This window comes from Scyliorhinus canicula, chromosome 6 (assembly GCF_902713615.1).
Source record: "Scyliorhinus canicula chromosome 6, sScyCan1.1, whole genome shotgun sequence".
Classification (NCBI taxonomy): Eukaryota; Metazoa; Chordata; class Chondrichthyes; order Carcharhiniformes; family Scyliorhinidae; genus Scyliorhinus; species Scyliorhinus canicula.
In genome coordinates, this window is record NC_052151.1 from 84,025,159 (window position 1) to 84,042,288 (window position 17,130).

A 17,130-nucleotide genomic window follows, 5' to 3' on the forward strand; every position below is an offset into this window, starting at 1 on the left:
CATGGTCCGCATCCCACACAAAGCGATTTTGTAGCAGTTGGGATGGAACAATCCAGCCCCAAGTATCATTTTGGGCGGGTTTGGTAGGTTGTTTCCTGCCAGCTTTTTGGGTAAATTCTCGGAGTTTCTCCCCACCCCCCGCCACCCTACCACAATTTCACCCCCCCCCCCCACACATATGGGCGTTACCCCCCTCCACAAGTGAGGACACCCTTTATGGGGTCGCTGAGGGCCCCCTTTTCAGGCCTCCCTAACCCTCCTTTCAGGCTCCCTTTTTTAGGACCCCCCAGCCATTAACGGTGCTTCATATCCGCCCTTCACTGCCCCCCCCCCCCACCTTTCATACTCCCCCCTTCATGGGCATGGCCCCCTTCGTACCCCACCCTTGGCAGTGTCAGCCTGGCACCCTGGGCATGCACCTGCCAGCCTGTAAGTGCCAGGGTGGCATTGCCAAAGTACGAGGCTGGCGATGCCAAGATGTCTGCATGCCAGAGGAAGAGTCAGGGTGCCACCCTGCCCTGTCCCCAACCACTCAGGAGTTTCCAATGGCCTGGGAGACCCCCCCCAGGTGCCGTTACACCTGGTCCAGGTTGCAGTGGACCAGTACTAAACGGCACCAGTCGAGGCCTTGCTGGGGAGGCCATTACTTCTCACAAGATTCAACGGCATTGTCGTGACACCAAATAAGACGCGACGAGGTTGTTAAACCTTGCCCCTCTTTGTCTGTTTCCAGGAATACAACCAATTTTTCCAAATATCTGGACAAGCGTAAACATTCTGGGACTAAGACGAACTTTCAGATGCAGTTTGAACTGCAACGCCATAAATATTCAGCATCGAATGTGGAAACTCCCAAGCAACCACATATTTTGTAAAATAAAATGCAGATTTTTAACCATGTCAGTGCAATCTAATGCTAATACTAAATTATGGGCTGGTTTAGCACAGTGGGCTAAACAGCTGGCTTGTAATGCAGAACAATGCCAGCAGCGTGGGTTCAATTCCTGTACCAGCCTCCCCGAACAGGTGCTGGAATGTGGCGACTAGGGGCTTATCACAGTAACTTCATTGAAGCCTACCTGTGACAATAAGCGATTATTATTATTATTAATCCAGTGTCTTCCTCATTTTTTTTTTAGGGTCTGAACGGAATGTCTGTGGATGAGAAGCCTGAATCACCCATGTATGTGTATGAGTCAACTGTGCATTGTACAAATATCCTCCTGTGCCTCAACGACCAGCGTAAGCAGGATATCCTCTGCGATGTGACTGTTCTGGTGGAGAGGAAGGAATTCCGTGCCCACCGGGCTGTCCTGGCAGCGTGCAGCGAGTACTTCTTACAGACTTTGATCGGACAAACGGAACATGAACTGGTTATCACCCTGCCTGAGGAGGTATGTCACAGTAATTCACTTTAAACATAGGACATTGTTCAATCAAATTCTAGATGTTGCAGGAAGTGTGGCATCAGAATAGTCCATACAATATTATGTTATTCTTTCCTTGATGCCTAAAATAGTAAAATAGCTTATGTTAACAAGTTATATTTGTTCTCTTTTGACTCAACATCGCAACTGGAGGTAAAATAATACAATAGTGTTGACTCACAGTCTGGTACAGGAAAGCACCAATGTTTGCCACTACTGATGTTGGGATAGAGGATTTTAACAGCAAGTCTTGACATATTATGAAGTTCTAAATCTCAGCTATCTCATTGCATCATGAAGGAAAGGACAGCTTGCAAGAGAATCCTATCCGTAATGCACTCATCTCCAAAGTAGGGACGTGAAAATAGATCTGCTCCATATCCCTAAACTGCAGAAAATTGGGAAAGCCGCAGGTCCCTTTGTAAAAGAAACAGATAAATTGTAGCATGGGTAACCATTCAGCCCATCATGTATGTGCCCAATTATTACAAGGGAAAATTAATCGCCTCCTGTGGTGGTGGTGGGTTGGGTGAGGGGTGTGGGGGATGCCAATGCTTGTCAGCTAGGCTGGGGAGCAGGATTTGCATTGTTGAGGTGGCCCGCTCACTTCAATATAGGGCCACCTGCTCAAAATGGCAAGCTCCCTGCCATGCATAAAATTGCATGGCAAGGGTGAGGGAATCGTTACTGATCATTGCTCCTGGCACAGGCACAGACTGGGAGCATTTCTACTCCGGCCGGAGAACTTTGTCTCCCGAACAGAAAATCCTGCCCATAGCAGCAGTGAATTGGTAGCATCTATAAATATAGATAAGGTGGGCATTTAGCAAAGACAGAATGAATTTAATTAAATTTGGCTAAGCAGACTAGCTCTCGTCAGAAAGGTAGTGAATTTCTTGAATATTCAAGATAGTTTTCTACAACAATGTATCGTAAAACCAACAATGGTCCAAGCCAAATTAGATTTAGTGATGAGTAATGTGTCACATTTAGTTAACAGCCTTTTAATGTATGATTGATTATTTAATAGCGATCATAATATTGTCGCGTTCAATGTCATGTTTGAAAGGAGAAATGCAAAATAGTTAAGAGTGTATGGTTCGGTAGGACTGACCTACTGCTGTCCAACAGCTCCATTCAAATTGCTTTTGCACTTAGCATACATAAAGCAAGGGAAACAATTAGATTGAAACAAGAAGGATTGAAAACGTGCAGCTGGTCATAAAGCATCTGTTTTAAAAAAAACAGGTGACATCATTTCAGCTTCAACACATTATCAGATTCTGATGGAGCTGCTCTGCATTTTTTTCATCCATTTAAGGGATACTAGCATCACGTGAAGGCCAGCATTTTATTGCCTATCCCTAGTTGCTCTTGAGAAGGTGATAGTGAAGTACTTTCTTGAACTGCTGCAGTTTACCCAGAGTGCTGATAGGAATGGAGTACCTGGCTTCTGACTCAGCGACAGTGAAGGAATGACAATATAGTTCCAAGTCAGGATGATGTGTGGCTTGGAGGGGACATGGTGGTGTTCCTCTGCAACTGCTGCCGTTGATCTTCTAGGTGGTTGGAGGTCACACATTTGGGAGATGCTGTCAAAGGCATCTTGACGAATGGCTGCATTGTATCTTGTAAATTGTATACACTGCTGCCACTGTGATGGAAGAAGTGCTTGTATAAGATGGTGAATGGGATGCCAATCAAGTTGGACTTCTTTGTTCTGTATGGTGCTGAACTTCCTTTGGAGCTATATTCATCCAAGAAAGTGATAAGTATTCCATCACAGTCTTGACATGTGCTTTAGAACATAGAACATAGAACAGTACAGCACAGAACAGGCCCTTCGGCCCTCGATGTTGTGCCGAGCCATGATCACCCTACTCAAACCCACGTATCCACCCTATACCCGTAACCCAACAACCCCCCCCCCCCTTAACCTTACATTTATTAGGACACTACGGGCAATTTAGCATGGCCAATCCACCTAACCCGCACATCTTTGGACTGTGGGAGGAAACCGGAGCACCCGGAGGAAACCCACGCACACAGGGGGAGGACGTGCAGACTCCACACAGACAGTGACCCAGCCGGGAATCGAACCTGGGACCCTGGAGCTGTGAAGCATTTATGCTAACCACCATGCTACCCTGCTGCCCCTGCTTTGTAGATGGTGAACAGGCTTTGGGGAGTTAAAAAGTGAGTTACTCGCTGAAAAGTTCCCAGAACTGACCTGCTCTTGTAGTCACAATATTTACATGGTTGGTCCAGTTGCGTTCCTGGTCAATATAACCCTCATACTGGTTGGTGGGGTCTTGAGCGATAGTAAAGCCATTGAATGCCAATGGGAGGTGGTTAGATTCTCTTTTGTTGGAGATGATCATTGTGGCATAAATATAATTTGCCACTTATCAGCCGAAGCCTGGGTATTGTCCTATCTTGCCTAGGGGCACAAACTTCTCCAATATCTGAATAGTTACAAATGGAACTGAACACTGCAGAATCATCAGCAAAGCATCCGTCAGCTGGAGATGGTTGGGCCTTGGTCAAGGACACTACCCTGAGAAACTACTACAGTCATATCCTGGGGCTGAGCTGGTTGGCCTCCCAACAATCATAGACTGTATTTTCTGTTTTTCTTTAGCTTACCTGCATTTGTGACATCTGTTCCTTTTTGTTTACAACTAGATTGAATTGGGAAGTGAGCCAAATAGGGAGATTTAGGGACAGGGGAATGCAGGTGAATTTATTTGAAGGCTTTCCCTGCATAACTTTTCAATTGCAGCTAATTCCAGTGGTTAGTTGATGGATGGTTTCTTTTGTTGTAACTTTATATCTAATTTTCTATTGAAAAATCTGGGTAATGGGCCAAACCACACAGGCCACCACCAAGTTTGAAACTGATCCGAGTTATTTGATGTTTACTTCACAAAGCAATGCCAGCCCATTAAGATCTCTCCAGTCAACCGTGATTAAAAACCTAATAAAAAGAGGAAGCAAGCTTACCATTTGTCTAAAAAGGAAGAAAGGCCGGAATTCTTCAGCCGTTTGCTGAAGGTGGGATTCTCAGAACGGGTTTCCTAGCAGCGTGGGGTGACTTCAATGGAATTGACAATGGCGGGGGCAGAGAATCCCGCCGCTAGCGAACGATGGGCTGCTGCGGAGAGGCCAGAGAATTCCACTCAAAGACAGAGGGCAGGGTTCAACAGCTTTGTTGCGCTCGGCGTGGATCGGGCGCGCCAGTTAAATAACTGGAGAGGCCAAAATCGGGATCCACGAATCGGTTCACGATCTAACCGGCCCGCTCCCGGCAGCGGGTCCCGGGTCCTGCCCGAATGTGGTGAGACACCAATTGACATCAATTAAGACCAATTTCATTAGCGAGATGGAAGTCCAATCAAACGGCCTCCCGGGAATTAACTGGCTCCCCAGCGAGAGGTCACACAGGCGTGCTTTTTAAAAATGGGAAGCTGGTATAATGGCTGCTAAGGGAATCTGAGGAGGTGAGTAGCCATTTCTATTCCCCGACATGGAGCCCAAGGGCTGCTGCTCGGGGGAGCTTTGGGGTGGGCCTGGTCAGGGAGCTGGGTATCATGGGTCTGGGGTCGCCCCTGGGTTGGGGGGTGAGGGGCTTGGTATCTGAGGGGCCTACAAACCATTCTTCAATATTGTGCATACCTACAAGAAGGACAACTAAAGTTGTTGCCTGCCTATCTGGGCGTCATCATCACTGAGGCAGCAGCCAACAACCGAACACCCAAGAGCTGGGCTTCAGCACGGGGGATACCCCGACACCAGAGGTTGAGAGTGTGCATCGGGGGAGGGAGTACCTGAACTCGGTCCCCTAACGTTACCATCTGGGGTCTAGGGCCACTGACTGTGGCCGGAGGTGAGTGTACAGACTCGGTGGATGACACTCTAAGAGAAGGCAGGACTTGGCGGATTTGAGGGTCCCGGAATGGGATTTCAGTCTCGCTCCTTCTCCAATTCCTTACATATAGCAGATGGATGGTGTTGTTGAACCTGCAGCGGCAGCCCTCGTGGTGCTGGCGGCAGCCCAGGCAGCTAGATACTGGAGAAGGCGCCAGCAACAGCATTGCCGCCATGTGCAGGGGGCCACTGCATACCCTGCAGACCCGGCCACCCATCAAGCAGAGGAAGGACCCAGAGGGGGACGCCGGCGACTGTGAAGGTGTTCAGGCGTCATTGGTCGTTAGAGATGACAGACAGCATGTGCCACAGGAGATTCTGTCTCAACAAGGAGATGGTGCTGCACCTAATCCACGTACTGGCACACATAGAATCCCGTGGAGGAGAAGGAAAGTCGCTCCCAGTGGCCGTGAAGGTCACCACAGCCCTCAACATTTATGCCACCAGATTATTCCAGGGCTCGAGCTGACATATTACAAGCTACAGCCCACAAGTGCATCAATGAGGTCACGGGTGCACTTTATTCCCAGGCAGCTGACTGTATCAACTTTGAGCTGGACCAAGTCCATCAAGATGCCCGGGCAGCAGGATTCTCCACCATCGCTGGGATGCCCCAGGTCCAGGGGGTTATTGATGGCATGCATGTCGCCTTGCGCGTACAGGGACAACATGGAGTTGAATGTTCAACTCGGGTGTGACCAACACCTCCAGATCATGTACGTGGGTTGTGCCTGTTTCCCAGGGAGAGTGCATGATGGCTACATCCTGGGCACTCCGAGATCCCCAGCGTCTTCGAGGACCACTCCAGGACGACGGGTTGGCTCTTGGGAGATAAGGGGTACCCGCTGAGGTCCTGGCTGAGGACACCAATGTGGAAGCTGGAGACTGACGCGGAAACCCAATATAATGAGGCCCATGTTGCCAGCTGTGATGTTACTGAGCGGTGCATCGGACTGCGGCCCTGATGCCTGGACTGCTCTAGTGCTGCACCCCAGAGGATCTCCCACTTTGTGGTGATCTGCTGTGGACTAGGGAGGGCTGAAGGATGAGCCCAGGGTGGAACCGCAGGAGCACCAGAGGATGGATGACAGACAGCAGCGGGGGTCCGGCATGCCCGATTGCTTTTCATAGGACGAGGCTTTGTCCGTCAGCTCTCCCACTTCCCCTCCAACTCATCCCACCATTCATCTCCTCCCCCCATTGACTACCCTCGCCCCCACCCCCCCTTCTTCCCTCCCATTTCCCCCCTTCCTCCCCAGTCCCCCGCCCTCCCAGAGTCTGTGTAGCATCACTCCAGGGTGATGGGCCTCTGTCAGGACTGTTAGCAGATCACTATACAGGCAGGAGAGTGATGATAATCCGTTGTGAGATTAGCTCTGGTGTTCCTCAGTCGATGCTAAAGTCTGACTCCTCTCTTTCTGCTGACAGCACACTCACACCCATCACCTGTACAGTGTGAATGGGGGCACTTGCTGTAGGACCACTGTGCCTGGGGGTGGGGGGGTTCAAGTAGGTGGGGGGCGGGGAAGCAGGCAGCAGCTGGCGGTGCATGCAATCTCGCTGTAAAGATTAACGTGATAGAGGCTGCACACGCATCAGGCGTAACATAGTGAACATTATCCCTAGCAACAGATGGTGCCATGTCATCCTCCCCTCATGCCTGCTCGGTGATCCTCAATCTTCATCTCCGTCCTCTGCTGCTACGTCGAGGATGCACATCAGAGGTGATGCTTCTCTCACCCTGTGGCCTTTGATGCCCTTGGTAAACGTCCTCTGGGGGGCCTGGAACCAGAGGGCCCCAGCCAGCATCGCCATGCCACCCTGTTCCACCCGCTGACCATGAGATGTACCAGTGTCAGGAGGGAGGGATTCGGATGAGGTGACGCCCACTGTCATCTCCCTGATGGCAGACACCGGGTTGGCCTCTAGCCTTGCCTAGCAGTGTTCCCTCCCTCCTAGTAGGGTCCTGGGGGTCTCCATGGGCCGGCAAGGCAACTGGAGTGAGCTTCCGGTCCTGGCGCCTCTCCGTTGTCTACACCATGGAGTTGATGCCTTCAACAATGCTCCTCAAGTCTGGGACATGCTCCAGAGCACCTCGGCAATGTCCCCCTACATGTGGCCCTGCTCTGCAGTGCCTCGGCAATGGCTCCTGGTACACATCAATCAGCAACTGGGACGTCAAGACCCTCAGCCATGGTCAACGCTGACTGAACCATGCCTTGGACACCACCACTCATGACGCTGACCACGTGCTGCAGGCTTTCCACTGCGGTCGCCACCCTAGCAGTGTTAGCCTTGGTGCCACGTATTGTCAGTGGCATCTCCTGCGCCCGTAGCCTTTGGGAATCCTACAGTCGGTTATGCACTCGCCAGAGTGTTGCTGACATCCCCTCCTGAATCTCATGGCTGAATCCTATCAACTGCATCTGCTCAGGGATAACCTTGTCCAGAGTCTCGGTATCTGACTGGGACTCAGCTGAGTCCTTGGATCCAGCAGACCCCAGACTGCTGACTCTCTTGGATGTTGCTGCCTCCACCTGATGTACATCAGCAACTGTATGGTGCTCACCAGATTGTGTTCCAGAGGCCTGTCCACTAATGTTGCCCACCGTGGTGTGTGTGTCTGCGCTGGAGGGTGGGGAAGACAGCTGTGATACTTCGATGGTAGCTGTCCTCCGAGGTGTTCTCTTGAGTGACAGGAGGGTGGGCGACCCTGAATGGCCTTGCCCCAATAGAGGATGATCCTGAGGGAAAGGGACATACAGTCAGTGAGAGGGAAGGATCATTTTTCTGACATGAGCAACTCACTTGAGGCAGGTCATCTGGTTGAATGGGCAGTGGATCCTCACATCTGCGGTGCATCTGTTGGTGACTGCTCTCTCCTCAGCCAACCCCGCGATCTCCAGGGCCTGTTCCTCATCAGGGGTGAGCACTCAGCTGTCCGTCTGGGTCCTTTCCCGTATATTATGGGATAACATGTGGGGACAGAGAGAGGGCATTATGAGTCGCCTGCTTGGTGCATTGGGACGGGGAGATGTCTATGGCAGATGGCGTGTGTGGGCACCGCACTTGGACGTGGAGGCACTGTGTTGGTGGGTGCCAGGGTGTGCTGAGGAACAAGCACGAGGATCGGATATGGTGGGGTACGAAGTTCCAGCCCCTGAGTGGCAGGGGAACTGATACCAGGGACTGGCGTTAACTTACCCTTGCGGCTCAGTGGAGGTCGTTGGTCTTCCTCTGAAATTGTACGACAGTCCTCCTGTTCATGCTACCCGACTGACAGCTGCTACCACTGCCTCCTAGGCGGCATTGGTGGCCCTGCTGCTGGTCCTCTGACTCCCGTTACGCTGACCGCACATCGGGAGCGGCTAAAAATGGGTTTCGCGTTGGGCACTGAACCGTGCGCAACGCACCCGTCCTGCAGTACCGGATGCGATCTGGGCATGATCCAGATCAGTTAATTAAATGGGTCTGCACAGCCTGTTTGAGTCTCCTGGTATTCACCGGACCCATTGGCGAGGCCTCACGACGGTGCAAATTAGTACTGGTCTCCAGAAACGGAAACCAGATGTGATGGCCGCGCCAGGGGAGTCGGGGGTTGTTGGAGCCCCTGGATGGCTGGGGCCAAGGCAGTACCATCCTGGCAGTGCCAACCTGCCACACTGACAGTGTGACAGTCACTCAGTGACCCCATAACAGTGTTCATATTTGAGTGGGGGGGGGGGGCAAATGCCCTGATGCTGACAAGGATGGATGAGTGTGGGGCCGGGTCACCCTCATGCCAGGGTGGTGTTGAGGGGGCGGGGGGGGGGGGGGGGGGGGGGGGGGGGGGCGTGCTCATGCAGACTGTCAGTGATGGGGAGGCTTCCCCTGCAGGATCGAGAGTTTGTGGTGTTGCCCATGTCTGCGAGAGGGTCGCAGTGTCCACGTGTGGAGGGTGTGGGGGATCCTCAACCTCACTATAAGATCTGGGCTCCCTTCAAAAATGGCACCCCGATCTCTGAGAAACCGGTCTTGCGGCTTTAGGATGTCGTTAGTTCCCTACTGCAGAAAGAAATTCAAAGTGTGGGATTTTTCAGTGAGAAACTTTCCAAGCTCCAAAAAAATGACTTGCGTCCGGATGAATACTGATCTGGATTTCTCCCAAACACCCGGCGGGGAACACCCCCAAACCTGCCCATAATGTCACTTGAGAATTACACCCGTTGTTTCCTCTGGTTTGGGAATCTAATACATGGACTAAAATGAGGAGAATTACTCCACTCAAAGGGCTGTGAATCTTTGGCATTTTCTGGCCCAGAAGGTTGTGGTGCTCCATCTTTGAATATATTTAAGATAGGGGGTGGCACGATGGCGCAGTGGCTAGCACTGCTGCCTCATGGCACTGATGGCCCGGGTTCGATCCCGGCCCCTGTCCATGTGGAGTGTGCATATTCTCAACCCCAGAACCCAAAAATGTACGAGGTAGGTGGATTGGCCACGCTAAATTGCCCCTCAGTTTAAAAAAAAAGAATTGGGTACTCAAAATTTTAAAATAAATAAATAAATATATTTAAGACCGTGGTAGATCGATTTTAGGTCTCTCAGGAAATTGAGGGATGTTGGGGATGTTAGGGCCAGCAGAAAAATAGAATTGAAGCCCAAGATCAGAATGATGGCGTTGAATGGCGGAGCAGCCTCATCGGGCCATACAATCTCCTCTTGCCCCTATTTCTTGTGTTCTTGTGCCAAATCCCATTCTCTATGCTGTACAGAAATGTATGTATATTTAACTTCAGGTAAGTTACTCGACACTGCAAAAAAAATTGGATTTAATGCAATAATATGAGAGACAGAAAACTGAATTCTGAAACTGTATAAGCACAGAGTGATTTTTGTATGTTCACTTCAGGCAAGAATCTTAACAGATTGCTGAATGAAACATTCCCAGTTTTCATTATGGAATGGAAATTGGATGGGGTCTATAATGGGCAGGCAATCCACTCCGTCTTTCCCATGCAGCGATGTTAAACATTTACCTCTTGTCTTTTTAAGTCTGAATTGTCCAATTGGAAATATTGGGATGAAATCTCGGGCGGAAATTCTCCCCCCCCCCCCCCCCACCACGCCTGGTGGGAGAATCGCCGGGGCGCCGAGCGGGTCCCGGCACCCACACGTGAATCTCCCAACCCCCCCCCCCCCCCCCCCCCCCCCCCCCCCCCCCCCCAAATCGGCGCGGCGAGATTCATGGCTAGCTGCTGGGAGAATCGGCACTCGCCGTTTGTAACGGGCAAGCGGCGATTCTCCGGCCCGGATGGGCCGAGCGGCCTGCCCAACACGACAGGTTCCCGCCAGCGCCATCCACACCTGGTAGCTGCCGGTGGGAACAGCGCGGGAACGCTGGAGGGGCGGCCTGTGGGAGGGGGGTTCTTGCACCGGGGGGGGGTGCCTCAAAATGGGTCTGGCCCGTGATCGGTGCCCACCGATTGGCGGGCCGGCCTCTCTGAAGGAGGACCTCCTTTCCTCCGCCGCCCCACAAGATCAATCCGACATTTCTTGCGGGGCACCCGTGGGGAGAACGGAAACCGCACATGCGCGAGTTGGCGAGGCCACACTGCGCATGCGCGGGTTGGCGAGGCCAAACTGCGCATGCGCGGGTGACGTCATTTAATTTACGCTGCACCGCTTTGAGGCGGCGCCAAGGCCCAGCACGCGTAAATGACGCGGCGTCGCTCCTAGCCCCCTGGGGGCGGGAGAATAGGGGGCTGGGAGTGGCCTCCGACGCCGGAGTGAAATACTCCAGTTTTCACTCCGCCGTTGGGACTTAGGGCAGAATTCTCTGCTCCCCACGCCAGGTGGGAGAATCGTGGGAGGGGAGGGCGACTCACGACACGCCCCACTGGCTCACCCCGCGATTCTCCCACCCCCCGCTCGGAAGAATCGCTGCTCGCCGTTTTTCACGGCGACCAGCGATTCTCCGGCCCGGATGGGCCGAGCGGCCTGCCGTTCCTGACCGGTTCACGACGGCGGCAACCTCACCTGGTCGCTGCCGTTGTGAACATGGGCGCCAAATTCTAGTTTGAAGCTTGTGGGGGGCGGAGAGGGGAGTGAGCACCACGGCCGTGCTCGGGAGGGGACTGGCCCGCGATCGGTGCCCACCGATCGTTGGGCCGGCGTCTGAAAGCGACGCACTCTTTCCACTCCCCCGCCCCGCAAGATCAAGCTGCCAAGTCTTGCAGGGCAGCAGAGGGGAATACGGCAACCGCGCATGCGCGGGTTGGAGCCGGCCAACCTGCCCATGCGCGGCTGATGTCACATAGGCACCGCCATCGCATCATTCTCGGCATGCCTCCTTGACGCAAGCGTCAAGGCCCGGCGGCCGAGATTTACGGAGCGCCGCTCCTAGCCCCCCAGGTGGAGGTGAATTAGGTGCGGGGAGCGGCCTCCGAGGCCGTCGTGAACTCGGCCGATTTATCGCGGGAGCGGAGAATTTCGCCCTTAGTCTCCCGATGGGAGAATTGCGCCCCTCGTGTCTGCTAACTGCTAGATGCCCTTTCAAATGCAGTTTCAAACCAGTTGCAAATGGATGTCGTTAGCAACACAAAATACCTCTGATGTGGCACAAATGGGCACAGAATAGGAAATCATAGAATTTACAGTGCAGAAGGAGGCCATTCAGCCCATCGAGTCTGCACCAGCTCTTGGAACGAGCACCCTACCCAAGGTCAACAACTTCACCCTATCCCCATAACCCCATAACCCAGTAACCCCACCCAACACTAAGGGCAATTTTGGACACTAAGGGCAATTTATCATGGCCAATCCACCTAACCTACACATCTTTGGACTGTGGGAGGAAACCGGAGCACCCGGACGAAACCCACGCACACACGGGGAGGATGTGCAGACTCCACACAGACAGTGACCCAAGCCGGAATCGAACCTGGGACCCTGGAGCTGTGAAGCGATTGTGCTATCCACAATGCTACCGTGGATGGTTGGTTGTGGGGTGTAAAAATGCGCAACCATGTTTGTCTAAGGTTGCATCTGATTACTGACTTTGATGAGCGTGAAGCTGTATAAAATGCATTTTTAAAGAAAATTATTTCCTTTTTAAATATTTTAGTGGCTAAGTGGTCGACACATCATCTTCCAGCCAACCACTAAAATATTTAAAAAGGAAATGATTTTTGTTTTAAAATTCAGAGCAGAAGATGCAGAGTTTACCAAAGAAATTTGGGCTAGACTAAGTGCTGTGCACTCACTTAAAAGAGTATGGAGCAGCCACAGCATCTCGATTTTAACGGAAATTTCCCGACTGAAAACCCTTGTGTGGCTGCAAGAAGACGACGAAGGCTGGAATAAGAGCGTTTGAAATTAAAGGAATATACAATGGATATTACATGTGTCATGGACGGACAGCCAAGTGCACAAACCAGTGGGTGCTCAAGAAACGAAAGGGAAAACGCTGGAAAAGCTCAGCAGGTCTGGCAGCACCTGGAGGGAGTCCAATGACTCTTTGATAGCTGGTGCCAGGTAGATGTTGTTTGAGGTAGCGATATCAAGGAAGCTCACACTCGATGCAAACAGGATGGGGAGTGTTTGAAAAAAGAGGTAATGCAAGGAAAAACACCTGGCAAATGTACACCAGAAAAACCCAGGTTGGCATGGAAGGATGATATCAGAACGTGGCCTGGCATCTCTATGAAACCGGCAATGAGGACAGCAGACATAGAAATAAGTGGAGAAAGATTGTTCACAGTTCGCCCAACCCTTGGAACAAGGATGGATGAAAGACAAGACAAGTTTTGTGAGGGCCACGAACAATCCAGCACTAGTTTTCAGGATACAAAGAAATAACATGTATTTACAATAACATATATATACACACAACAGCAGCAGCAACATCCGTTGCTGCTCACTCCTCGCTCTCCTGCTGGTTCCAAACTGACCAGCTCTTTTTATGCAGAGAGTCTGCTAATGATTTCTCCGCCCCCTTCGTTGGGGAAGCTCATACTCCCATAGGATTGTAGGATTGTCATTAGTCCCCAGCCAATGGTAAGCAGGCAGGTTATAACATCCCTCCCTCCCCCCCAAAGCCCAAGGAATCCACCGAACACCCTGGCGAAGGAGGGCGTCGGACTCGTTTTGCCGCAGGCCGGACACTATTTGCACGAGGCGCTGGATCGGGCGGCATGTAACAAGATGGAGACCGTTGCTTCCATGATGAACGACGCAACGGTTGTACATCCACGGTCCGTGGGCCCGAGGATTCCCCCTCTGAGGTGTCTTGTGTCTCCATCTCGGAGTCAGAGTCTGCTGCCTCCGTCATCTCGGCGTCTTTATCTCCACGCGGTTCTGTCACGACCTGAGCAGGCTTTGAGTGAGGCACCAGAGGAAGATTGTGAGGAATACTTTCCATTGTGTCCGGTCTCTGTGGCTGTAGAAATGAGCTCCTGGGGCGGGGAATCTTTGGAGGGGATAGTCTTCTGGACCGAACATGGTCTACATGTTTGCCCTGGAGACAACCCTGGGCTTGCACCTGATAAGAGATAGGGCCCGTTTGGCGACAGATTACGCCAGGGACCCACTGAGCACCACCAGCAAAATTCCCAACGAGCACTGGGTCACCGGGCGTAAACTGCCGAATCGGCCAATGCCGAGAAAAACCATGTCCCTGCCGTTCTTGTGTGCGGAGTACTTTTGCGCCAATGTCCAGGAAAACCATGCTGAGGCGGGTGCGAAGTCTCCGGCCCATTAGGAGTTCTGCGGGAGCTACCCCAGTCACCGCATGGGGGGTGGTCCTATATGAAAACAAAAACCGAGCCAGTCTTGTGTCCATCGACCCTGAAGACTGCTTCTTTAGGCCTCGTTTAAATGTTTGCACTGCGCGCTCCGCCAACCCATTTGAAGCCGGGTGGTAAGGGGCAGTGCGGATATGGCGTATGCCGTTCAACTTCATGAACCTCGCAAACTCCTCACTTGTGAACCGAGTGCCGTTGTCTGTGACCAGCACCTCGGGGAGGCCATGCGTACTGAAAGACAAACGCATCTTCTCGATTGTTGCGCAGGATGTTGTGCCTCCCATCTTATGCACCTCTAGCCATTTAGACTGGGCGTCGATTAATAGCAGGAACATGGATCCTTGAAAAGGGCCGGCAAAATCCACATGCAAGCGCGCCCAAGGCCGCCCTGGCCATTCCCAGTGATGGCAGATGCTTCTGATGCTCCTGGCAGATGGAGCAGTTTTGGGCCACCTTCTCAATGTCAGTGTCGAGGCCTGGCCACCAGACATAACTCCGGGCCAACATTTTCATTTTGGTCACACCTGGATGCCCATGGTGCAAGTCTCTCAGTATCAGCTCCTGTCCTTTTTCCGGGACAATCGCACGTGTCCCGCACAAGAGGATCCCGTCTTCCACGCTAAATTCTGACAGCTTGGAGGAAAATGCCCACAACTTGCCTGGGAGCTGTCTATGCTGCCCACCATACAGGACTATGTGCCGAACCTTTGACAGGACTGTCTCCGTCTGGGTCCACTCACGGATCTGTGATACCGTGACAGGCAAGGTGTCTATAAAATTTAGGGTTGCAACCACCTCACCGGTCGTGGGAGTCGACATGGGGCCGGTCGATAAAGGCAATCGGCTCAGTGTGTCGGCATTCCATATCTGGGTTCCTGGTTTGAGCTCCAGAGAATACTGGTACGCAGCGAGCAACAAAGCCCAGCGCTGGATCCGTGCGGAAGCAATGGGCGGTATTGGCTTATCCTCTCTGAAAAGTCCCAGCAGAGGCTTATGATCATTCACGATAGTGAAGTGGCGGCCGTATATGTACTGGTGGAAACGTTTCACCGCAAAGACCACTGCCAGGCCCTCCTTCTCGATCTGCGCGTACTTTTTTTCCGCTGCAGTCAACGTGCGGGAGGCAAAAGCTATCGGCCGCTCGGCACCGTTCTCCACCTTGTGGGACAGGACGGCCCCAATACCATACGGGGATGCATCACATGTGACGAGCAAAGGCTTTCCAGGATCGTAGTGGGTTAGTAACCCAGACAACGACAATTGTTGTTTTACCCGCCAGAAAGCGGTTTCTTGCGGCTGACCCCAAACCCAGGTGTGATTCTTCTTTAGCAGAAGGTGCAACGGGGCCAGCGTAGTTGCCAGATTGGGGGGGAACTTTCCGTAATAGTTTACGAGGCCGAGAAACGAACGAAGATGCGAAGTGTCAGTCGGGGCGGGGGCCTGTTGAATCGCACGCACCTTCTCTGAGACGGAGTGCAAATCTTCGCGGTCCACACGATAACCCAGGTAGACTACTTCCTTCGCCTGTAAAACGCACTTTGTGCGACGTAAACGGACTCCAGCCTCCGAAAAACGTCTAAGGACAGCCTCCAAATTTTCCAAATGTTCCTGCTCCGACGTCCCTGTGATCAAAATGTCATCTAAGTAGATAGCAACACGCGGTAAACCTCTCAAAATGCCCTCCATAACGCATTGAAAAATAGCGCAGGCAGAGGATACTACAAAGGGCAACCGTGTATCATACAGGCCCCGGTGTGTATTAATCGTTACATATGGCTGGGAGGCAGGGTCCAGCTCCAACTGTAGATAGGCGTGACTCATATCTAATTTTGTGAACAAGAGTCCGCCTGCAAGCTTCGCGTAGAGATCCTCTATGTGAGGCATTGGGTATCGGTCGAGTCGGGAAGCCGTATTCACTGTAAGTTTATAGTCGCCACACAAGCGAACTGTGGCATCTGGCTTCATTACAGGTACAATTGGTGCTGCCCAGTCAGCGAAACGGACGGGCCTGATGATACCCAAAGTCTCCAAACGAGTGAACTCCCGTTCTACCTTCTCGAGCAAGGCGTAAGGCACCGGGCACGCCCGGAAATAGCGCGGCATGGCTCCTGGTTCGTCTTGGATACGGGCTACAGCCACTTTTATTTTCCCCAAACCGGATTGAAATACATCTGGGTATCGTCCTAGCACCTCAGTCAACCCTCCAGAAACTGCTTGGAGGATGTGCTGCCACTGCAGCCGCAAATGGCACAACCAATCCCGACCTAACAGGCTGGGCCCATGGCCGCGCACCACGATAAGTGGGAAACACCCCTCCTGGCGTCCATAAACAAAGGGGTCATCGTAGTTCCTGCAATGTCCAATGGTTCCCCCGTGTAAGTGGCCAACCTGGCCTGCGTGTCGGTTAAGGTAAGGGTCTGTATACCCTGCTTGATGCGGTCAAATGTCCTCTGAGCGATCACGGAGACCGCTGCGCCAGTGTCCTACTCCATCTCAAGCGGGTGACCATTGACTCGTACTGTCACTTTAATGGGGGCCACACGAGGAGCTGCCACACAATGCAGCTGTAGGCAGTCATCCTCCGTCTCCACGTCCTCAGGAGTAGTTGCTGCAGGTTCATCCAAATGAAAGGTACGGCCCAGTTTTGGTCGGAACGACGGCACCTCTGGCGCCCCCAGGACCGGCGTCCGCAACGGGGTCAGCGCCTACAAGTCTGACACGGACATGGCTCCTCATCCATTGGTTCTGGAGAAGACTCCCTTCGGGGAGGAATGTCGGACGGCCACTGGAGTCGATCCGGACGTCGCCTCGCCCAAGGTACCGCGGGGGTGCAGGGGGACGCTTTCGAACGGAAGGTGTTGTGCCCCAAAGCGTGCACCTCAATTCCCTGTAGCTCCTGCACTCCTCATTCTGCGCTCTCTCGGGACAATACTATTTGAATGGCCTGTTGAAAAGTCAAACTTTCTCTGGGTGGCTGCATTGTTAATACCACA

At 52.5% G+C, this 17,130-nt stretch overlaps 1 protein-coding gene across 5 annotated transcripts in view; it reads left to right on the plus strand.

The window, feature by feature from the left end:
• Window positions 1-17,130, plus strand: part of bach2b (BTB and CNC homology 1, basic leucine zipper transcription factor 2b) — a 327,096-nt gene that overhangs the window by 254,960 nt on the left and 55,006 nt on the right. For all 5 annotated transcript variants that reach the window (XM_038799588.1, XM_038799590.1, XM_038799587.1 and 2 more), the window contains one exon: window positions 1,140-1,394. In XM_038799588.1, coding sequence (XP_038655516.1) covers window positions 1,140-1,394 — 255 coding nt within the window. The remainder of the gene's footprint in view (window positions 1-1,139; window positions 1,395-17,130) is intronic.